General features: G+C 42.5%; 1 protein-coding gene across 14 annotated transcripts in view; it reads left to right on the top strand.

The window, feature by feature from the left end:
* CELF2 (CUGBP Elav-like family member 2) overlaps window positions 1-24,343 on the top strand; it is a 563,407-nt gene that overhangs the window by 411,967 nt on the left and 127,097 nt on the right. For 13 of the 14 annotated variants that reach the window (XM_057403784.1, XM_057403774.1, XM_057403773.1 and 10 more), the window contains one exon: window positions 19,182-19,378. In XM_057403784.1, the coding sequence (XP_057259767.1) occupies window positions 19,201-19,378 (178 nt within the window). In that variant the 5' untranslated portion in view covers window positions 19,182-19,200. Of the gene's footprint in view, window positions 1-18,682; window positions 19,009-19,181; window positions 19,379-24,343 lie in introns of those variants that run through there. The other variant, XM_057403781.1, reaches the window with a different exon arrangement.

Raw genomic sequence — 24,343 nt, 5'->3', positions numbered from 1 at the left:
GCTTTTGGAATACTGTCCAGGAATGAAGCAGTAATGAAGGACAGCTACCATGTTTGGCTTCCTTATTTTTATGTATTTGGTGTATTTTTGGTGGAATCATCATTTTAATGAAGAGCAAATATGCTAAACATAAATGAAGGATGTGTTAAGGACAACTGAAAAGAGGAGAGGTAGGAAAAAAACCTGTAAATACAAAGGGAAGTAGAGGAATAAAGGGTGATGTGAAGAAGAAAATGTGGTCAAACTTAATGTGCAGAACAGGTTGGATTGCCTGCTTCAGATGGACAAATGATGTTGTTCCCCTTGAATTCTTTCTTAGGGACCCCATCCAAGATTTCAGTGCACATCTAAGGAGCTCAATGACTTGCTCTTCAGGGTGCCTGGAAGCCTTGGCCATATGTCAGGATCCTCTTTCTTGTGGGCCACTCAGTTGATACTGAGAGTAAAAGTCTGGATTTCAGAAAGCTAACAGCATTGTTCTCGTAATCTAAAATGGGATATTTTGTGTCATGAATTCAGGGACTCCTACAATCAGCAGGATTTTATGCTTCTTTTCAGGAGGCTATTAGACCACCACTAGAAACCCATGCTTAGTATGCTCATCACGCTGGTGACTCTAATCTTTCTCTACTGTCAGTGGTGCAGTTCAGCTCTGATGTACAGGTTCATCACCCTACTAACTGAAAAATCCCATTGCAGATATGATTTCTGTGATCTGTACAAGACTTAGGAGAAAGTACATTATGAATGTACTGTGGAAAAAAGAGTGGGTGATATGAAATAGAAATGCAGGTTGTGACCAAATCCTCAGTCTTGTCCACTCTGTAACTGTGATTTAAATGTGAATCTATACATGAAACAGTTAATCGTATGGTGTGCCCCTAATTGCCAGAGATGAGGTGTTCATTATAGAAAGCAATGCTGAGGTATTGTGCGATGCTAGTGGGAAGTGTAACAAATGACATGGAAAGATGAAACAGTCAGGATAATCCAAGTAGCTGCAGTGTTACATACCTCTGCTTAGTTTTTCAATGAGACACTTGGAATGACATCTTTTCTTTTACAAATGCCAAGGAGAAGAATTGTTATCTAAAGGATTGCAGAATGACACAAGTCTTCCATTTCACAGAACTTTGCACCAAGTAGGAATATTAGTAGGCTGCTCAGAGGGAAGTAGGGCAGATGAATTAAATCTTCATTTTGTTTCTGTCGAGCCTCAGCAATTGAACTTTAATGCCTTTTAATTACATTCCTTACCTGGCTGGTGAGAGGGGCTGTATTATACCACAAATACCTTAACATCTGGGGCTCATTTGTTCCAAAATGAACACCATCTCCTTTAATTCCCTATTTGTCTCTCCCTCTCTGCTCTTACAATATTTGCCTTGTACTGATTCCCCTTGCTAATTGCAATCCATCCGGCGCTGTATGTGAAAAAGCCATTCTAGTTGCATGATTTAATGCTTTTAAGTCATCTTGGCTTTGCTGACTCACTGGTCAACCTTGAAAAATCACAACAGTGCAAACATTGCAATGCCATCAGAGGCCTAGCAGGTTGCGCAGGGGAATCTGTTACTGATTAGTGTCATTTTTTTCTCCGAGTTGAAAGAGCTATTGTGTTTAAGGCCATGAGATTTAGAATTAGGAGTAATTAAAAACCAAGGCTGCTGCCTTTATATTTTTTTAAATATGAAGGGCCCCAGGAGTCTCTGTAGTCATTAGAAAATCCTATTCTCGTGCTAAGCTTGTCCTTATAAGCAGTTCTGTTGTTGGCTTTCCTGAATGTAAAGCAGGATCTTGTTCAGAGTAGATGCTGAGAAGGGAGAAAATATCCTAAAGGCAGGGGAGAAGAAAAGTGTGTGTGTGTGTACGTGTTTGGGGGGCAGATATTTAGTGGTTGCATGGTTGCTTTGTAATGTGTCCTTAGCAACTGGCTTTCTACTCTAATGGGAAAAATAGATGGTGGGAAGGCATTCAAGGAAAGTGGGTCACATTTGATCCATGACCTAAAAGGAGAAATGGGGGAAGGGAATAATCAGCTCAGATCATTAACCATGTGAAAATTTATCCTTATAAGGCTCATTCATCAAACTGGGCAAAATTTCTGTTCTGGTGTCATGGTTATGTGACCGAAAACGCAGCAGTCGCTCCCTCAAAACACTACAATTGCTCCACGGCTTTTTATTTAAAGGAAAGGGGAAAAAAAATTGTTTGTTTTAAACACTCTCAAGCAACACAATTATTAGACATGACAGTTTGGCTGTGGGGCCTTCCTTTCAGCTCCGGAAAATAGAGAACATAGCTGAGCTGTCCTTTCCTGGTAAAAATGAGGTCATTTGTAAAGCTTTTGTGTACATTTCTGCAGCGCTCATGGAACAGAGCAGGCAAAACAGTTCTGAAGTCTCAGTCCTACCTCCACCGGTGTTCCCATTTTTAAGACATGCAGCCCCATTGACCATGTAAGATGAGAAATCACAGGCTGTGATTTAGACTAAATGACTCCTCGAGGATGTATAGTTTTGATTTAACTGTCAGGGGCACATACACTGCAGTCATAAGTGCACTGCCATTGCTGACTGAGCTTCTTAGATCTCTGTTTGGCTAAGGGAAAGCTTCTTGTAATCTGTTTCCTTTTCCACGTGAGCTGGGTATGTGTTCTGGAATCAGCAGAAGTATGCTGTCAGGCTTGATTTTGCTCTTTGTTACATATATAAATGTATTGTATACATTATACTTTTTAATCCCCTTTGTTCATAAAGGTGCCCTCACCAATTAAAATTCATTAAATAATAATTCATGTAAAAGCTAATATTAATTTTCGGATCCAACTATTTTTTCTTCTACCAATCAAATGTTATATAGCTGCTAATATTTCAAGCTAGTTTTAATTAGCATCTCAGCTTAATGCAGCTCTGTCCAAGAATGCATCATCAAATTTAAAGGATAGCAAAGGATGTGTGGGATAAATGACTGGAAAATATGGAGTATTGTGATATGTGAGCTGGCACAGCAGATCTGCATTCCCTTCCCTAGGGAATATGTCCCATTCTGTCCGTGAAACGTGGTGTTAACTCACAAATTCTCTGACTCTTCTTAGTAAAGCATTAAATGCTTCAGTCAATTCTGTTGACATTCAGTCCTATCTCGGAAAGATGGAAGCGCAGAGAAGTAAAGAAGCATTCAAGGTCTTGGGCTTCTTAATGAAGATAGGTGGTAGAAAATAGTAGATTAAAAATTGTTTTTTTAGACTAACTGAACTCAGACCTGCTGTGTCCCCTTTTTCCCCTTAACCACCTATTAAAATACTCTGAGAGTGCATTGTGTTTCCTAACATAGGAAAATAGTAGGAAAACATCTGGCCTCACTAATAAAATTAGGTTTGCTATTTAAAAAGCAGCCAGCATTGTTTGGGTCTTCAGAGATACTCCTTTCAATGCAAATAGTAATAGTGGTGCTGGGAAGTGTACTGCATGATTTTCAAGTACTGCTTTTAAAAGACAAACTAGAATTGCTTCAAGTTAAAAAGCGTATCGTGAAAGGGTTGGGCTTAGGGGTTTTTTGCTCTCTAATAACATAATGGTTCAACATTTATGTAGTGCTTTCCTCTGAGTGTTTCAGAGTTTTTCACTGGGATGGGGACATAATGTACTGATTCAAAGGTGAGGGGGATAAGCACAGCAAAGGTAAGAGACTTATGAAATCGTGTGGCTGAGAAACAGCTTTCTTTGTCGCGTAGTCCTCTGCTCTTTACTACTAAAGCCACTTCCCAGTCTTGTTCTTCTGTCGGATTTAATTTTCTCTGAAGGATGGTTACAGCAAGAAAACTGATGTGTCTTAAAATAATCTGTGAGTAATACCCCTCTCAGTGAATCTGAAATTGCTCAAGTAAAGCTCCATGTTTGGTGTTCATAGCTGACCTGCTGCCCAGGTAGTTGCTGTCTATCATGAGTGACTGTATGGGCACGGGGGACAGATATCCTTCCCCGTGTTAAACCAAAATGAGCAGAAGTCACAGTTCTCCAGTGGAAGAAGTCAGAATGGAAATTCAGGCTTTGCATTTTTTCTCCATATTTCTTACTTACAGTGACAAGCCCAGCAGGTTTCAGCCTTCAAATCATTAAAATAAATGTTCATGTTATTAAAATCCCATATTTGATGCTTGGATTCCCCTCTGTTTCCTGTATCAAGCAATGAGACCTGTAAGCTTCAAGCCTGTATTCATCTGCAGCATCCAGGCTCCTCCACATGGCCTGGGGCAACTTTATTCCCATTTCCCATCTGTTGAGTGAAAGTGCCGATGACCGTACAAGAGAGGGGTTATATGGAAAAACAGGTGGAAAAGGGTTAGAGGTCTTAGGCAACCACATGGTGTTACTAATCTTCCAAAGACTTATCATCACAAATAAAGAGTTTTCCACATTCAGGGGAAGGAGGAAAAGAGCAAAAACAAGGGAAGAAATTAACCCTGTGGTGTGATGACAGAGATTTCTATCAGTCACCCCGCCATTCACGCTGCTGCTGACAGCCAGCCAAACCTGAGCTGGCTGAGTTTCCACAGGTCGAGTATGTTACAGGGAGCTTAAAAATACATCCACAAGTGTTTGACTACCTCTTCTGTTACATGAGGCTATTGACGTTAAGAGGCTTTGTACATCATGGGATGGTCAAAGAGATGTAGATGGTACCCAGTTTTTTTCCTATCTTCTCCTTTCCCATTTCTTCTGGAAAAGTGCCAGCAAGTCCCCAAGACCTGGCTTCATTTTTGCTTTGGAATAAAACCCTCAGAGCAAATAATACCCCACTGAGAGAAGCTTTTGTCCAAAATGTGCTGTTGAGAAGTTATTTCATTCTTTTAGATTTCTCCTTCTGCAAGTGTTTGCCATGACCTTAAAACCATGGTTTTTGGCAACTTTTTTGAGATGTATTTTCCTGTCAATTTGGCAGACAAGTTCCAAATGACAGTGCTCTCCTCTGTTCCTAATGCTGCACCCTCAAAATGCACAACTAGAAGATGCATGTCTATCTCTGAAGTGAGAAGAGTCCCCATAGATGGCTGCCATATGACTTCGGAAGCATCTGTGTTAAGTTGTGGTTTTGTTGGGATTTTTCATGATATGTTCATTAGGAAAATTTAAACCACTTTTTCTAAGTTTTTTTTGTTTGTTTGTTTGTTTGAATGATGCCTTTAAAAGGGGAGTTACTCCTTTCCTAATCATGTGTAATTTTTTATCTTCTTGCGAGCCTCAAAAGAACACCATGACCAGTGGAGCAAAATAACTTCTTTGCAATAATACAGTAAAAGTTAATAAAACCTTGTACTATAACGAGAGTTTACTTTAAAGACTTAGATTTGTTGTCCAGTGCTTCTTAGCTTTATATATAACTGCTCTCTTTTCAGATATAAAAGTGTAACTGTTGGTAACCCAGAATACAAAGGAAAATCGATCTTTCTTTGAAGAACTTACAGCACAGACTGCAATGGGATTTCGAGGTTTCAAGTGCAAAATTGAGACAGTGTGGCCCGTTTTGCCATGTGTACAGGGCAATGCTTTCCATGTAGAACGTGTTGTGCTTTTTTCATTAAAAATTGCTTAGTATTCTGGCTTCACATCCAGTTTCTCTTCTGTAATCTATGTATTGTGGTGGTTGCATGTGTTGGTGGAGGTTGCATGTGTTGGTGGTGGTACATCTGATGGGACCTGGTTCTACCACCGTTTGACGCTAGCAGTAGCATGTAAGAATTGCCCAGTTGAAGTTGAAGCTTAACCTGTTACTGTCTTCCACGAAGCTGGGAGAAGTACTTGTGCTGTAACATAGAATCAGCTATGAGTAATGTTAGGTTCTGGAGGTTACCCTCCAAAAAATTGGAGCACTGGGGAGTGAGGTGTAACTGTGCTGAAAGTCACCGGCAAAAATCACTTTCTAACTATAGGCATTTTAGTGGCATTCTAATGAGGTACTTAGATTTTCATAGTATGTTATATTGAGGAGTAGTTAGAAAAGGTTCAGAAAATGGAAACTTTTGCATTTTTTCATTAATTTTTCCTGGGAACCAGGGAAAACCAAGAAAAACATAGGATTCTTAAAGTTTTGCCCGGGCACCTACTTTACCCTCAAGCCTTGGGAGGCATAAAGATTTTATTCTTTGTTTGCTGTTCAGGTTTTCACCCTCCTCTGTCATTAAACCAAGCCTGATCCCACTTTTCAGTTTCATCGTTTATCTATAGCCTCTCTAACACTCAGCTAATACCAGAACCCTGTTTTCCAAGACACCGTAGAGGAGGATTGGCTCAACCTGAAAGAGTTACATAGGCAGACAAGGGACTGTGATTCCCAAGGCCAAATAGTAGGGTGAGAAGAGATGGGAACAGCCTCTAGCACCTCTTGGTTCTCCAGCCAGAGGCAATACCACCTAATGAACAGTCACTGAATATCTTAATTCATATTATCCACCTGCAAAAATCACCCTGTGGAAGTCCACTCTGCCCAAACGAAGTGCGTGATTCATTGAAATCAGTCACGATGGTCTGCATTTTCATTGTGCTGCAGAAATCAGCTTTGTCACCTCTTTGACCTCCAGTTCACTGAAACCTTTCCATGCGTGGAAAGTAAGAAGTTGGCTACAGTCCTTCATAGATGACTGCAGCTTCTGCATGCTTTCCACAGGCTTGGTTAGTGCAGGAGCAGGTCAAGACCACCCCATGCTGTAGGCTGAAGTGCTCGTGGTTGTTGCCCCCGCAGCATGGTGTTCAACCCATCATGTACCAGTCACCCTGATCTGAACCCGCAGGAGCTCTCGTAGTATGCGCTGTGTTTATGTACACGCTGTTAGTGTTTCCACTGAGGTCTGCATCTTTCTAACAGCTCACTGCAGCTGTATTTGCGCATTATAAAATAGCATGCTTTCAAGTGCCTTGTGAAGCAGATCCATCCAGCCTCGCGTTGTAAGGGAACAAGAGTCACACCAAGCAGAAGTGTGTCTGTGCGTGTCAGCAAAGTGCTTTTTCAGCATGATAGCTGAGTGCCAAAATTTCAAGAGGAATCAGGCAATTAAATTCCATACCCACATCTCCCCTGTTTGTTGGGAATTCATTGTTTCACATAGATGCAGCATTTCGTGGTGTGTTTTGCATCTACTAGATACACAATTTCATTTTAATTTTCTAATATTGTCTTTCCCCGTTGTTGGGATTTTTCTTTTCTCCTTCTTTTGGACAGGTTATACATATGCTAATAGAAATATGCCTATTATTTGAAGCATAGTTCTGCTTGTCAATGAAGCTTCATTAACACCGTTATCACTGCCTGACATTTATCTTATAATTTTCCAGAGTTGACTGTTACATCTCCATGGAAACCCAAATTGCAATTGAAACAAGTGAGATAATAAAGGCATCCATAGAGGATTGACAGTATGCAAGCCCACAGTGTTTGCAGGCTGCATTTGTTTATAGTTCCTTAGATAAATCCCTTGCAGGGGAGATTTTTATTACCTGTCTCCTGTCTTTCTATGACTGCTGCTTATTGCAAGGTTTAGAACAACACTTTTTTATTTTGCTTTTTAATTAGAGCAGTAAATTTTATTGGACTCAGCAAGGGAGGCATTGAAGATGTAAATTCTGGAGTGATTTTTCTGGGATACTTTTTGCATATGATTGTGGCATTATAGAGGCAGATGCATTATTAGGTTGGTCTGAGTTGGGGTGTTTTTGAAGCAGGCAAAACTTACAGTCATGAACAGTTTGGATTTGCTGACTTTCAGTATGCAAGAACAATCTCTTTTTTCTATACCTAAGGACTTGAGCTCTGAAAGTTCGTGACTCTAAATCAATTTAGATGGTTCCTCAAAGCATAGAGTCATGAAACTGGAGTGGGTCCAGAGTGAATTAATCTGAAATTAATTTGATTTTGAAAGGCTCCATCTGGCTGTGTTTGGAAAAGGCATTTAGGCAGATATATAAACAAATGATCATCTGTATTCGATATGCCAGATGTGGTGTTAAAAAAAATGAAGAAATGGTTTAAAAAAAAAAATTAGCTGAGGGGGATTTTGCTATGATGATGTGCAACTTGTTAAAATTACAATTGCATGACACTTTGGACAATAATCTTTTCTTGTATTTGTACAAGGGGGAAGCATGGATGAGCTTGATAGGATATTTTGTTTTAAGTAAGGAAATTGAATGTCACAGCTTGCTTTAATTGTCTATTTGAGATCTCACATAAATAAGTGCAGCTAACCGAAATTGGCTGTGCCCTAAGACGAGGAGTGCTGTGATCTTCCATTCCCTTTTTAAGGAAGCTATTTAGGTAAAGCAGCCTTGCCAGACACGAGCTGCTGCCCTCCCTCTCTTTGGACATACGCTTTTGAGCCCCATGAATACCACTCCCTGTGCGTTACGGAGCTCACCTGGGAGCAGGTCCGAGCACATGTGTACGCATGTGGATGCTGGTCTGGAGTGCATTGGACTGTAAATTACTGCTTGCAATAATGGGTTGACTTCAGCGCATAGAAATGGCTGTGTTTCAAAACACATGTTTGGAAGGCATCTTTCCCGTGCCCTCCATCACCTCAGCCCCCATTCCAGGACACAGTTTGCCCTAAAGTAGGTGAGTTCTTGCAAACCTCGTAAGAACTTGCAGGTGGCTGCCAGCTTGGGCATAAAGCTTGCTGAAATAGTCACATTATTAATTATCAAATAAACGAAAATTGAAGCCTTCATTACTGATTTTGAAGTTTTGGGGGGGGCAAAGGAAGAAGCGAATTGAGTAACAACTTTGTGAATTTTGAGTGGTGTTTAGAATGTGGAGAGAGAGACTGAGGTTGTTGACAAGAAAACAGATGGTCCTACGCATCCTGAATTTTAAAAGCCAGGTACCGTTCTAATTCTGTCAGTGACATGTCACAAATATATAAGCATTTGGGTGTAATCAAATACTTCTCTTTTCTTAAAAAAGTAATACTGATAAATGTTTCCTGCCACACAGAAAGAAGTATGCTTTACTGCAAATATGTGTAATCAGTAAAGCAAGGCATTAATAATCCACACCATTAATACTGAGCAGTCAGCTACTTCAGACTGAACTTCATGTGAAAAATTGTATCAATTGGTCCTCCAACACTATAATATAATTGTGCAAGCACATGAGCGCTCTCATGTTACTGTCCAGCTTATAGTAATTCAGAGAGAAACTCTTGGCAATTTGAGTCCCTTTTAGACATAACACAGATATTTATGCAAGAGAACAGCATCTCCCCCAAAGGGAAAAAATGGTGAGGAGCACAAGAGTGGAACAGTAAGATGCAGTCGTTGCTGGCAAGCATCATAGCTGTGGTGATCTGCCAGGGTTCTCTGTCTGCCGTAATAGAGAGTAGTTTAGGGACAGAACACATATGAATTGGAAGCTTTTATTAATGCTAAGCTCTCCAGGTCAACACCAGATGTGCAGATGTCCATATGGCAGTTGGCCAACAAAAGCCCAGGTATTTAAAATTGGATACTTGGGTATTTATCAGATGTGTCTTAGCTCTTGTGGCACTTTTCTCCTGCTGCACAGCATTAGAAACGCACCCACCTTACACTTGATGAAAACAGACCCAATGTTGTTTGAGGGTTTAATGTCCAGAACAAATCTTGCCCAGAAAGCAGAAATGACTTGGTGGGTCACTGTCTAAGCTGAGCTTTATGTTGCAGAGCACTATTGCTTGTCAGACCTTATCTAGCCTCGAACTCATCATTTCCCAAAGCCTAAAGGAGAGCCCGGAAGAGCAATGCTGGGGGTTAATATATAGCATCTTGATTTAGATCTCCAAGAACTTACTTGAGTCATTATGTATCCCTAGAAATTTGTGATTCTCATCCATACTTGAGCAGAAACAAACTCAAGGCAATGAGGGTTGGCATTGGGTGGGCTTGGCTTTCTTCAGATGGCAAAGGGCAGCTGTCTGTCACTTGTTGTTGAGCTTCTGCTAGTTCCAGTTTAATAACATCGATAGGCCAGTGTGGGCAAATCCTTAAATACATTTTAAATAGGTCATTATAAGTTTTATCAGCATAAACAAGATGATGCTACACAGTTCAGACCTGTAGAGATGGTGTGTTTACTTGTTTGCTTGCACTACTGGGTGAAGTAACAATGATATTTAATTGGTTTCCATAATAGAAGGCTTAAAAAACCCTGCCAACTTTTCCTTTCCTGTTTGTCTTTACTTCTGCACTGATTTATCCTCTTGTTTACATATATTTTAACTAGTATGAGTTACTCTACTCATGTCTGTATACAGCAGATACACATCATTAAGCACTACTACATGCTATAAAATAATTTGTGTGATAAAAAATAGGTCCATACACCAGCAATAGGAGTTGAGACAGTCTGAAACACGTTGGACATCTGATTTTTAAGAAGGTGTGTTGGAATGTAGGGTCTTATTGAAGGTATGATGTAGCAAATGTACAGATCTTTTGCATAGTTAATATTGCTTCACTCTACCATTCTAGGAAGCATTACCAAAAGCAGGACATTAAAATAACGTCATTCGGTAGTTTTAAACATGTATATAAGGGGTATTCAGGATTGAGGTTGAAACTCCAGCTTTAAATCAAAGCAGTTTGTAATGGAGGTGGTGCAGCCACACAGAGACTGAGCACCTGAAGAGCCAGCAGCCTTTGGAGGTGAATGTTTAGTAAGGAGCATGGGGAGGTTGCAGCCAAGTAGGGACAGACCCTCTCTCATTTGCTTTGGGGACCAAAACTGAGGGCTGATTTTAGGAAGTCAAGAAGCCTTGGCACAAAGGAGTGAATGTGCTCCGATGTGCACCACGAGCTGAAAAGATAATTGCATTTTAATGTAGCTCTTATTAAGAATTCCTTTTGTATCCTTGATTTCTTCCTGTGATGCTAATGAGGAATCTGCATCCATACCGCTAAAAAATGTGTTTTATCTCAGGTATACTCAGCTCTCTTCTGGTGTTTCTGTAGTCTGTGTTTTGTTCAGTACTTTTCCCAATTCATAGTGCCCTTAGTATCATGCAGTCTGACCTACCTGCTTGAATGGCAACTTCCCTCTGCTGCTTCTTCTCCCAGCACAAATTTATTCCCCATCAAAACATTTTTCAAGGTAGAAAAAGTGGCTTTTTTCCCCCCAGATTTTCAGATCTTTTCTTCTACTGTGACAGTACATAACCTCCTTACCTTACTTAAAGTTAGTGTTTAAAGCATTAAAGTTATCCCATGCTAAATTTGGAATTAATCAGAAAACAGTTATCCCGTATAGTAACAATGGTTTGCCACGATTTGTATGATCTAATATTCAAGAGTTAGCAAAGCTGATCACTGATTTCACCAGAAAGATGACTGTGAATTTTAGATTATCAGGGCAGTAAAAGACTTCATTATCTTAAGGAACATTATGCTTTGACTGATAATTTCTGCCAGTGAGGAGACAACACAAGAGAAAAATGCTGTGTTTACCATTCAGTGCTTACATGAGGGTTTGGGTATTTTTAGCTACTGAGAAGAATAAAATCTGAGCACTGGATGTCAGGTATTACAAGCCATGAGAAGTGTTCATGTAGTTGATGTTCGTGTGTGAGTGCAAGTGCGGTTGCTCTCTGCTGGATGGATGAAGAATTGCTCAGCTCTTTGTTAAAGGCTTTTTGGGTCTGTAAGATGGAGTAAGGGGGAATGTTTTGCAGGCTCAGAGTTTCAGTGTCCCTCCTGCAGCTGCAGTTGGCCTTCAGGTGTAGCAGGAAGACAACTTTGCATGTTCTACAGCTACTCGGTTATAAGCCCTGCCAATGGGTGCAGGGAATTGTTTTGCAGGCATTACTGCGCACGTAGGACCAGGCATCCCGCTGCGTGCTGCTTTGTTCATTGGGCACTATGTCAGGTTCGTTTAGCAACTACTGTTACAGATGTGTTACTTAATAGTAATTATTAGCATTATTAGCATTTAATAGTTCTGCCAAAAACTGTACAAGACACTACAGCAGGCGCAGCTAATGATTTCTGAAGCATCATCTTTCCTTTGAGCTGCTTTTGAGCAACTGCACTGTGAAAATGCTGATGGGCCAGAAAGCTTCTGAGGATGAAACACAGAGACCTGGTCATTTGCAGCTTAAAAATATGAAACTACTTTTTTTTGTGTGTTTTTCAGAGGTTCTGGCCCTTATTTTGCTGGCCAGAATCCAATTTAGGTAATTACATTCTGTGTCTATAAATCACAGCCCCCTGCAGTTTTCAATTGGGTACAGTATTGTTCTACCCTTCCTGGCTGAAATTGTTGTGCGATAATGCTCCATGTCATTAAACAGCTGCCGTCTGTCACCTTACGATGAAGTCATTCCTCTCTAAACAATGAGTTTAGAAAGCCCTTTCAGGTCCTTCCAGATAAAATTTGCTCGTAAACCAGCAATTATGATCTTTCGAGTAAGGTGATGCTTGTTTGTCTCTCTTGACAGCAGTTGAAGTCCTTCAGATGGGTGTTGTCCCTTTTGCCAGCTTGTGTGTGATATCCTGGCAGTGGCTCCGCAGCTCAGATGTGAACATTTATTACTGTAAAACCCTGATGCCTAGAAATGCCCCAGCACTGGGTTGGATTTAGTAGTCTTTATACTTGGAACCCATTTGTCATCATGTTCTTATTGTTATGTTGGCTTTTAGAGGGAGTTCAGTGTTCTCCTCCACATGTCATACCATAGAACGTGAAAAAGGCAAATCCCCAGCAAAATGGTAAAATAGGGTGAGGGTTGAGACATGAATTAACCAAAATGGAACAGTGAGAATGGTTCTGAGCAGGGTTAGAAACATATTTGGAAAACAGGTCTCATGTAAACTGTTTGGTCCCCATTAACAACTGTTTCTCAGCACCTGGTTTGACACCTACTTCATTATTGGAAATGAGCATGGATTAATGCCAAAGCTCTTAACAGCGGTGAGTTTGAGAGAGTCCCTTTTGAGCCAGAGGTTTTTTTCTGGAGTCTCCTCCTCTCTCCTAAGCAGTAAGTTCTCTTTTAGCAGTCTTGCTGTAATTACAGATAGGAATGGGAGAGACAGAGAAGGTGTCTACTAGGTTTTTCCAATGCTTCTGCTTAAACAGCAGTGATATTAAAACAATCTCTAGCTCCTCAAAGAGTGGCCCTGTCAACTTGTTGAAATGATGGAATGGTAGTTAGGTTATTAGAAGGAAAACTGGCCCAAATTGACAGAGAGGATGCTCTGGCAGCGACCACAATCAGCCAGCAACTCAATGGCTTAATCTCTGCCCTCAGGCTACTCTCCACGATATGGATGACACCTTGTCAGTGAAGATGATGTGCCGGGTTACCCCTGAGTCCAGTGGGCTAAATTGGCCATGGAGGAAAGGGTTGCTGAAGTGTTAAGGCAGCAAGCCACAGAATCTATCTTTTTTTCTTTTTTTTTCCTTTTTTTTTTAATGTATGTCATCATTTGGGGGCTGACAGTAATTGCCAAGGGATCCCATTGCCATTAGTGTCCTGTAGATACAGCTATCTCTGTCTGGTCATGCTTTCAAGAAATAAACCTAAGCATTTGCAAGCAATGCATTCCTGCTTCTTGGAAAGTTCAGCATGTGGTTTCTCTTCTGCCTTGTTATTACTTGGGTACAGCAGGAGGGAAAGGTCTCCCCTGAGAGCTGTTGAGTTGGCAGAGGAGTAACGAAAACCCCTGCAGCTGTTGGTGACTTAGTGCAGAGCACTAATGTCCATTGGGCAAAGATGAAGGTTGGGAAAGGGCAAGGGAATTCATCTTTAGCAGAGACTATTTGCAAGGGATCAAGTATATTTGGCTGGATTTTGTATTGTCTCAACAAGCTCTGTGACAACTGAACCATCAGGCGGGTGTGCTGTATAGTTGTGTTCCTCAGTGGAACCTTCAAGTACACTGCAGGGATCAGGTTCATAGAAACTATAACTTTGTGGGGCTTTTTTTCCCATTGTTATCTTCCTGTTCTTTTAATTGCTTGTTCAGTTTGTCTGCAGTTGGCTGCAGTCCTATGGCTATTGCCAAAGCTGGGTGAGGATGCTGCTGCAAGTGCCACTGCTGCAACAGCACTTATGTGCTCCTCATCACCCCAACAGTTAGAGTGATGCCTCCTCTGAGGTGCTTCAGAGCCTTAGTTCACACTGAACTCAAAGGAGATGCGATTTTGAAAGGATTCCAGCTGTACTTGTAGGAATTAGTGTCTTGTCGACAGACTGAACTTGCCTATCAACCCCACCAAACTTGGGATCTCAGTGAAACCCCTACCTTATGGTATAAAAGGATCAAAAGTAAAGTCTAAGTTATACTTGGTTTTATCATAAATCTGCCAGAGTTAGTGGACCGGCAGAGCTGGTGGGATTCAGTCCAGATAAGTTTTAATGAATTACCCAAGATAATTCAGGCAGCAAGTACCAAAATCTGTCCCCTGAAGCTTTGTGTAGAATCATAGAATAGTTAGGGTTGGAAAGGACCTTAAGATCATCCAGTTCCAGCCCCCCTGCCATGGGCAGGGACACCTCACACTAAACCATGGCACCCAAGGCTCTGTCCAACCTGGTCTTGAACACTGCCAGGGATGGAGCATTCACAACCTCCCTGGGCAACCCATTCCAGTGCCTCACCACCCTCACAGGAAAGAATTTCCTCCTTATATCCAATCTAAACTTCCCCTGTTTCAGTTTTAACCCGTTACCCCTTGTCCTGTCACTACAGTCCCTAATGAAGAGTCCCTCCCCAGCATCCCTATAGGCCCCCTTCAGATACTGGAAGGCTGCTTATGAGGTCTCCACGCAGCCTTCTCTTCTCCAGGCTGAACAGCCCCAACTTCCTCAGCCTGTCTTCATACAGGAGGTGCTCCAGTCCCCTGATCATCCTCGTGGCCTCCTCTGGACTTGTTCCAACAGTTCCATGTCCTTTTTATGTTGAGGACACCAGAACTGCACACAATGCTGCAGGTGAGGTCTCACAAGAGCAGAGCAGAGGGGCAGGATCACCTCTTTCGACCTGCTGGTCACGCTCCTCTTGATGCAACCCAGGATACGGTTGCTTTCTGGGCTGCGAGCGCACACTGAAGCCGGCTCATGTTCATTTTCTCATCCACCAACACCCCCAAGTCCTTCTCCTTGGGCTGCTCTGAATCTCTCCTCTGCCCAACCTGTAGCTGTGCCTGGGATTGCTCCGACCCAGGTGTAGGACCTTGCACTTGGCATGGTTAAACCTCATGAGGTTGGCATCAGCCCACCTCACAAGCGTGTCGAGGTCCCTCTGGATGGCATTCCTTCCCTCCAGGGTATCAACCGAACCACACAGCTCGGTGTCATCGGCAAACTTGCTGAGGGCGTACTCAATCCCACTGTCCATGTCAGTGACAAAGATGTTGAACAAGACCGGTCCTGACACCGATCCCTGAGGGACACCACTCGTTACTGGTCTCCAGCCGGACATTGAGCCATTGACCACAACTCTTTGTGTGCGGCCATCCAGCCAGTTCTTTATCCACCGAGTGGTCCATCCATCAAATTGATGTCTCTCCAATGTAGAGACAAGGATGTTGTGTGGGACAGTGTCGAACGCTTTGCACAAGTCCAGGTAGATGACATCAACTGCTCTACCCTGTCCATCAGTTCTGTAGCCCCATTAATGAAGGCCACCAAATTGGTCAGGCGGGATTTCCCCTCAGTGAAGCCATGCTGGCTGTCACCAAGCACCTTGTTGATTTTCATGTGCCTTAGCGTGCCTTAGCATGCCTTCCAGGAGAATCTGCTCCAAGATTTTGCCAGGCACAGAGGTGAGACTGACTGGTCTATAATTCCCCGGGTCATCCACTTTCCCCTTCTTGAAAATGGGGGTTATATTTCCCTTTTTCCAGTCGTCGGGAACTTCCCCTGACTGCCGTGATTTTTCAAATATGATGGCCAGTGGCTTAGCAACTTCATTTTCCAGCTCCTTCAGGACCCACGGATGGATTTCATCAGGACCCATGGACTTGTACACGTTCAGGTTCTTAAGATGGTCTCGAACCAGATCCTCTCCTACAGTGGGCCTAGTGTCACCATACCCACAGTCCCTGCATCTGCCTTCCAAGACGTGGGTGGTGTGGTCGGAGCCTTTGCCAGTGAAGACTGAGGCAAAGAAGTCATTCAGAACCTCAGCCTTCTCCAAATCCTGTGTAGCCAGTTCTCCTGAGAGCTTCCGGAGGGGGCCTACATTGTCCCTAGTCTGTCGCTCGCGCTCCCTGGGGCAGGTTTTCACCCCCTCAGGGCTGGTGCCGCTCCCCCCCCCGTGAGTCCTTGCTCGCCTCAGTGGAGCTGCCGGCTCCTGGGCAGGGCCTGGCGAGGACTCGAGGCTCCCCCGGTGGCTGTTGCCGCTCTGAACTGAGGCTCCTGGGCGCTGCTCTCTCCCAGCTCCGGTGTTGAAGGCGTCCTCTCTCGAGCTGCTCTCCTCAGCATCACAGCGTGAGGCAGCCTACACCAGGAGTCAGAGCCTTTAAGTGTATTTATCCAATAAAACATTATGATGAACATAATTGGACGTCGGTTCCACCAAAGTAAAGAAAGGGCTTAAGCGTTTTGTGGAATTAGAAGAAATCTTGGCCTGTGCCTAAACCTTTAGCTCAAAGCGGGAACTTGATGCTAATGGGTTCATTAACATGAGAAAACAGGTAGAAGCGTTTGGTTTTGTGGTTTCCTAAAAATTGGCTTGTTAGCAATGGAAATTGCAGTGCTCTTGGTGGTAGAGGTAATTTGGGCAAAGGAAAAAGCAGAGGAATAAACTTGTTATTCTTCATTAAATATGACCTTTGCTGTAATTTTGGGCTAAAGCAGCAATTGTACATGGATTTCTTAAAGAAGGGATCCAACAGAGAGAATAGATGAAGGGCATAATTTAAAAAATGAACTCAATTCATTTTTACAATGTAAACAACATAGAGAATAAATGAAGTGAGCAGTGAAGCCATTTCTGACAGAAAATAGTTGGCTGAGTCCAGGCCAAAGCTGCGGGCTGCAGAGCTAAGCTTCTACCATTTAATGTCTTCTCAGGTTCAAAATAACGTGTGAGCGTTTTCCTTAGTTATTTTCAGCTGTGGGTCAGGGATTTTTCAGCCTCACTAGTGGGGAGGTTGTTTAACAGATTAGGTTTTTCATAAAGGAATAGGAACCGGAGAGAAATAATGGAGTGGTGTAAGCATTAGTTAGATGCCTACGGCTCCATGAAACTCTTGACAGTTGTTCCGATGGGGTATCGTTCAAGTGGGTCAGTCAGGGTATTTCTGCTTCTTGGAGAGTTTTTGGGGGTGGTTCTTTGGTTTGTTGGTTTGGTTTGGCATCAGCATTACATCCATGTGAAAAATGCAGTTTGCAAGGCCTGGAGAAATCAGAGTTTCTCCAGATGCGCTTATGACCTGTAGAACATCTTCAAAACAAAGACCATATGTAAGACAAGAGAAGGTATTTGTGCATGCGGTAGAGGGCTGGACCAGGTCTTTCAATCTCTTACTCAGGCACTAGTCTAGAATCAATATGAATTTTGCCTAAAAGTGAGTGTGATAAGTCTTGTTGTGTGCTGTTTCACATTGAAGTTGCTTCATAAACAGTGATCAAACTCCCTGTTGGTTTAAGATGCACCTTTAATATAACTTTCACCTTCCTGCTGTAAGCAGGGAAAGTGCTAAAGTTAATATGGGCGTATTAATGTGCTCAGGTGAATTATGCTTTCAAGGAGATGGAAACTAATTTGTCTCTGCGCAGGTTATAGCTGTGAGACAGGGGAATTACACAGGGTCGCTTTTTTCTTTCCATTCTTAGATACAATTTTTTTTTCCACATGTAAACTATGATTTTCATCTGGTTGTGCAGTTTTCGAGCTCTTCCAAGTCCTCCTCTGGGCATTCTCTGCTGAGCTGTCATCAAATGGAGACACTAAAATTAAAGCCAAGGTTTTTGAACGTGGCAGGTGGCTCTGAAATGCCTGAATTCTGCATTGATCAACTCTCGACAGTGCTGAACACAGGCCGTTTCCTTCCTTTCCCTGGTTGAAAGATGGGGGGAATGCTCTAGAAGTCGCATCTCACTAGTGTTCTTCTTGAAACCGAAGCATCCAAATTACCAGTTACGGAGTCTCTGGCCAAGTAATTAGTTGAAATTACTGCCCTTAATTATCAATAGCGACGTGAGGGGGTTTTGTTGGTATTTTTACTTTTGTTCAGTACTTTATTTTCTTGTAAGAATACAACTCTTACATGTTTCTATGCTTTATGAGTGGCACTCTTCCTGAACCGTAGTATGTCATTTGTCTCTCAGAGCAGGTTATTTTGTATTATTAAGTTCTTTTCCCCTGCAACAATGCATGGTTGTTTCAAACTTCAGTGTACATCTGGAGATCAGACAGAGTAACAGTTTACAGGGTGTGAAGATTTTCAACAACCTCATGGCTTTTTGCAGGGAGAAAAACTTTTTTGAAGCAGCATTTTAATTTTTGCAACAAAATATAGGCAATTTTGCCTTTTTGAACTGTGCTTTTTTGTCTTTATGGCAGGGTGCAGTAAACAATGTGCTTTAAACTGGAGCTCTCCAGACTGCTTCTGCTTTTTAAAGAGCGTAGGCAACTAATCGGCATCAACCAGCCACATAGCTGGAGTGTTTTCCATTCTAGGCAATATCATCCTAATTTGATGCACACATGGATGCTTCACACAATCTGCAAATTCATCGCTGGCATCTTGCATTAGTCATCTGACAGATTGCCAAGTGTTTCATACTCCTTTCATGTGACTTTATTACAAAACACACACACACACACACGCACTGCCTTATTTCTGCCAGTAGCCAGTTCAGTGAGAATTCACTGCAGTTCTGTTTACAGCAGCCATGGAGAGAAATCTGCACTTATTTGCAACTATCCTCTGCTTTAAAACGCACAATTCCCAGTTTGTGTTGTGCCTCGCTCTTCTTATATAATGACATTAAGCAGCAGCCTGCAGAGAAAACAAGACTCAATGAAAAATGTAATCGCATTGTTTTTTGTTCATAATACTTATGCTATTAATTAAATACTGATTTTTTTATTTTTTTTTTCTCCTGCTTTGTGCCAATTGACATCATCTTCTGCATCTAGTGCACATGAAAACTGGGTAGTCTAACTTGCCTTCTCCTTTTAATCTCCTTTTCTACTTTCTAGTAACGGCACAGCTAACAAGATGAATGGAGCTTTGGATCATTCAGACCAACCAGACCCAGATGCCATTAAGATGTTTGTTGGACAGATTCCCCGTTCATGGTCGGAAAAAGAGTTAAAAGAACTTTTTGAGCCTTACGGAGCTGTCTACCAGATTAACGTTCTCCGAGACAGAAGTCAGAACCCTCCCCAAAGTAAAGGTACAGTAGTTGTGCTCTCTTTGCTTTCAGTTTGTTTTGTTTCTCATGATTTTGCTTTCCAAAGAGCTTTGCATCTGGGCTGCTTTGAAGCATACTCTGTTGAGCTGTGCAGCAGTCCTAAGAGTAGAGGACTGCTGAATACCTATCGATTGCTGTGTTCCTCTTCTTAAATTGCAGTTTAAATGTCTGTTATCTGGAAGCGTGCATTCCAACTGTGCAAACAATAACCAAAGATTGCTGTCCTTGTTTAAATTATTATTGCCGAGAAACATGGAAACCTGAGTGGTCACTTTCCCAGGATTAGTTCATGAAAAAATATAATTTTCTACTTCCTTTCATTCCCTCTCCTTGCACCCCAGGTGGGAATAATTCTAAAGACATAAAAGGGGAGAAATTACAGCAATGGGCTTTTGCGACGTCATTGCTCCAGGGGCAATAAAACTTACAAAATAGAGTCGCCCTGCCCTTTTCCCAAAATGTGATTTCTTTTCTGCAGTCACGCTGAAGGGTTCGTTTTTGGCACTGGTACTTTTCTAAAGGAAAGGGTTGTATTTCCTTCCATGTGTAAAGTATTTATCCTTTACTTTAGTGCTTTCTTTCACTGTATATCTGTGCATATTCAGGCACATGAGAATTCTGTATGTTATAGCTATAATGTATATGAATGTATATTACAGCTATGTGAGTATAATGTATGCTTACATGTAGACAGCAAATATTTTGTTTCACAGAATGCAGGTTTTCACCCTTACAGCTCTATACTTTCATTTACACTTAAGGTTTGGTACATGAAAGTGTTGCCAGCATTACAAATAATTGCTGCATCTCAGAGGTACAACTAGATATGCATGTGTGCCTGGCTGTAAGTTTGCTAGATAGTCCTTCATTCTTACTGCACTCCTGCCACTGCTTCTAAAAACCTTTAAAGCACACATGCTACAGAGGATATTATATGATGGTTTTGTGGGCTGGCAGCTGACAGTACAAAACAGCACTCGAGATCTCCAGTTTTGTGAGTAGTGATTGCTCCAGCGTGAGGCACATGGCACAACTTTTGGTGCTCCTGTGCTTTGTGCAAAGCATTGCCAAGGCTCAGCGTTGCCCCCTTGCCCTGGTATGGGACAGATGATCCTCTCAGTGACCTTTTTTTGGTGCCTAGTTGAAGCATTTGTGTGCTTTGAGTGATATTAGTTCATTACAGGTCTTTTCCAAACTAGATGATCTTAAGGTCCCTTCCAGCCCTACCTATTCTATGAATCTGTGATTCTATGATTCTGTTTTGGGTTGCTTGCATATATCAGTTCTGGTTAAAAGACTTGATGCTTGGGTGTCACACCAGTGGCAGGGAGGGTGGCATCTCACCATACTCTGCTAGTCCCCATCCTAGGTTGCTCTTTTCCTTCAGAAGCAGAAGGTGCTTCTTGTTGGAGTGTTTGTCTAGTTCTGCTTCCAGCTCCCTCCATTCCCAGGATAGATGTATTGTAGCATGCAGCCCCCTGCTATGTTACCACAGAGCCCTCACCAAGTGTTTTTTTCTTGTAATGCTGGATAGAAGACAGCATTAAGAGGTCAAGCAACTGGATTTTCTGCACTCCAGGCTGCTATGGATGAGCAAACTTCTAGTTAGTTGAAACCACTAAAATGCTGAACTTTGAGACTTGTCCATTTAGAAAGAGCTGATTCCTGTGCCAGAGAAATGCCTTCCCACTAAGCAGTAAATGAAGTGAGAATGGTATTGTGGTTAGACAGAAGCAAGCTATTGATTCCCGTTCCTCTAGTGTTTTCCATTATGCTGTACCTGCTTGTCAGGGAGATGGAAGGCATAAGGATTAAGCACAGGTCATGCAAATTGTTGTAGACTAATTATGCAGGTTTGTAGGTCCCATATTCAGTGTTCCTTTTGAAAGGTGGTTGTTTGCTTGTTGGAGTTTTTTGGAGACTTTTTGGGGGGTTGGGTTTTTTTCCTTGGACTCTTTCCAGCCATGCAGAGATGATGCTCTTAGGTCACTTTAAGCAATATGTATTTTAATAAGTAAATTAATTGAGTCCTCAAGAAAGACAGAATAATCTTCAGATGTCCATTTCCTTCTGACACAGCAGCAAGCTCCTCTAGTGGTCAGCTTTTCCCATGGAAGCTTTGGTGGAGTGTATCTGCATGCTGGCTTTATCCTTCCTCCTGGCTCAGCCTGCCAGCAAGGTTGCTAGATAGAGAAAGCTCTTGAGTTTCATGTGGGTATCTCTTGGCTAGGAATGATCTTTATCATCTTAATCCAGTAGCACAAAGGCTTCTGTGCAAGCGGTTAAGAATGTTAGAAACAAGCACACAAATAGCTGATTGTCTCGTGATCATGATGCACGAGAAATTCTTCACCTGTGCTATCAAACTGGTATTTAATAATGAAGATGAGTTTTGACTCTTTGGATGAGCGGTCGAATTCTGTGTTCTCCTTCTGTGTAAGGAAATAAACCCTGGAAACAACCCCTGGAAACAACCATTTTCATTTTCTTTGATCTGGTTGGGGTGATTCCAGCCATTTTCCTGCCCATTGCCTCTCTGCATCACCTCCAGCTCTGCAGAACAGTGCATCACAGGGACCTTGTGGTGGAGTCACACTGGAAAAAGTCCCATTTTTCATCCCATCGCGTGGTCATGGCTGTGTGTTGTGCAGAACATTTACAGGCTGGTATCTGCAATCCATTAATTGCAATGACAAAAATGCAAGATAATGCTACTCCACCATGTGGGGGGATGTCAGTGTGATCTTGTTCTTTGAGGAAAGGCATTTTGATTTTTGAAAGAGTCCTCTCTTAGCAGACATGGGCTGTGTATTTCTGTTAGCTTGGCCAAAGGGGCTTCTCCAATTTGGACGGAATTTTTCTCTGATGAGCTGTTTATGAAGCTACAATCTGAGTCTCTCCCAATTCTGTCAAAAATAACCATAGGCTTCTTCTCTCTCTCCTGCTGTTATTAAGAATGTCTTTCATACCCTCCAACGACAGACGGCCTAGTTCATGTCTTTCCTCCTTTTCTGTATCGCTTGCCAGCTCTGCAAAGCAGAAGGAGGAGGAAGGCAGGTAGAAAGCCAAGTTTTACTCTCTTTGGGAAACCAGAGGAAACCCGCCTTACTTCCACAGATATATTGCTGCTAGTGCAAAGCTTGGCTTTATTAATTGTAAACTGCATTTCAATGGGTAATGGTTGGAATATCCTGTGTCAGTAGGAAACTCGTCGTGCGTTCTGCAGCGTCCAGTTCTCAGGTTCTTGTTGGATGTGTGAAAGAGCTCAGCAAAGTGATTTGACTTTGTGTTCATCGCCTGTTTTGCAAGGCTTTTTCCTCTTTCTGCAACAAGAGAAATCCGGGGGATTAGGTAAACTAAATAAAGAAAAAAGAATAAATGAAGGCAGGAAATCCTGTAACGCTGAAATAAATGGCACTTTCAGCTTTTGGGGGCTAAGGGGATTCAAGTCTAGGCAGATCAGCCCTCTCTGTTCCCAATCCAGCTTGCTGCCTTCGTATAATTTATTCTGGGTTGGATAGATGACTTTTTCTCAGAGCAGTTGTTAAAAAGAGCTTCTGTAATACCTCAAATACAGCCAGCTCATTGTGAAGGCCGTATAGACTGCCACCGAGATCTCTTTCCTTCCCCACTGTTCTCCTAAGCTGGAAAGATTTCCTTGGCTGCTTTTGTTTCGGAGTCTAAGTGCAGAAGCAAGCAGATGGCACAGGGCTACTTTTGCCTATTGAAATGCAGCGGAAGAGTGTTGGGCCAGATCCATGATGTGCTTTTCGTACCTTGCGCCTGTTTTGATACCTGTTCATTCTTGTAGGGATCAAGGTCCCGTAAAGCAGCTTTGTGAGTCTGAGCCTGCTTGTGCTGCGGTGCAGAAAACAGGGGAGAGGCACCCGTGTAACAACTAACTCCATGCTTCCTTGTAGCCTTTTACAGACCCTTTATGAGATTAGAGTGAGGCTGCTGAGTGAACAAGGGTGTGCTGTTGTTGAAGGCCAGTGTTTATTATTATCCTGTTTAACATGGTAATTTAAGTCTATCGGGAAGCAAGCAGAGAAATCTGATAATGAGGCATTCATCTGCTGCATACAGGAGAGACCGGGCGGGCAAGTTACAACGGAGGCAGAAGTTCTCTGGTTTGTTTGGGTACCATTGCAGCTACAGATGAGCCCTTCAGAAACCCTCTCATGAAGGCAGGAGGGGTGGTTTCTTCCCTCCTGCTCACGGTGCCCCATTTTCCAGCTGGCAGTCGAGCATGGGAGCAGAGCAGTGGCATGCCAGTTGTCACACAAGCCCACCTTGACTGCCCTCATCAGCGGGAAAGACCAACTGTTCCTTGCCTTGCATCACTGTTAAACCGATTGCACCTCCTGCTCCTTGGAGCAATTTCAATGCATCGTGTTTTGCAAAGCTATTTTAGATGTTTTCTGAGAGCTCTTTCAGCCAGTGCTCCCGGAGTCAGCATTTCTCTATGCATTCTGACTTACTCTGTGTTTTGAATGCTCTCACAGGTCCACGTGAACATTGTTTAGCTTTTGAGATCCAATGAGGTGCATCAGGAGCACATAAGCTGTTAAAAGTGCAGTGCTTGGGACCACAACCATTATACATTTGTGGTTTACACTAAATTTTAGTGATCATGGCTGGGAGATCCTCTGTTATAATTGCAAATTTGAAATCTGTCATACACTGAATGACAAAATAAGTACCTTGTGTATTTTTTGTAGCAGATACATTGGGCACTGTATGAAGTTTCACACAACAAAGCCACATGTTAGAGACAAGGTCCTACACCTGGGTCAGCGCAATCCCAGGCACAGCTACAGGTTGGGCAGGGAAGAGATTCAGAGCAGCCCAAGGAGAAGGACTTGGGGGTGTTGGTCAATGAGAAAATGAACATGAGCCGGCTTCAGTGTGCGCTCGCAGCCCAGAAAGCAACCGTATCCTGGGCTG

This window comes from Pezoporus wallicus, unplaced genomic scaffold, assembly GCF_028554395.1.
Source record: "Pezoporus wallicus isolate ANWC-B61680 ecotype Strahan unplaced genomic scaffold, APGP_CSIRO_Pwel_v1 contig_6978, whole genome shotgun sequence".
Classification (NCBI taxonomy): domain Eukaryota; kingdom Metazoa; phylum Chordata; class Aves; order Psittaciformes; family Psittacidae; genus Pezoporus; species Pezoporus wallicus.
The sequence above is the reverse complement of the archived record's forward strand: the minus strand, read 5'-3'. Positions and strand labels throughout refer to the sequence as shown.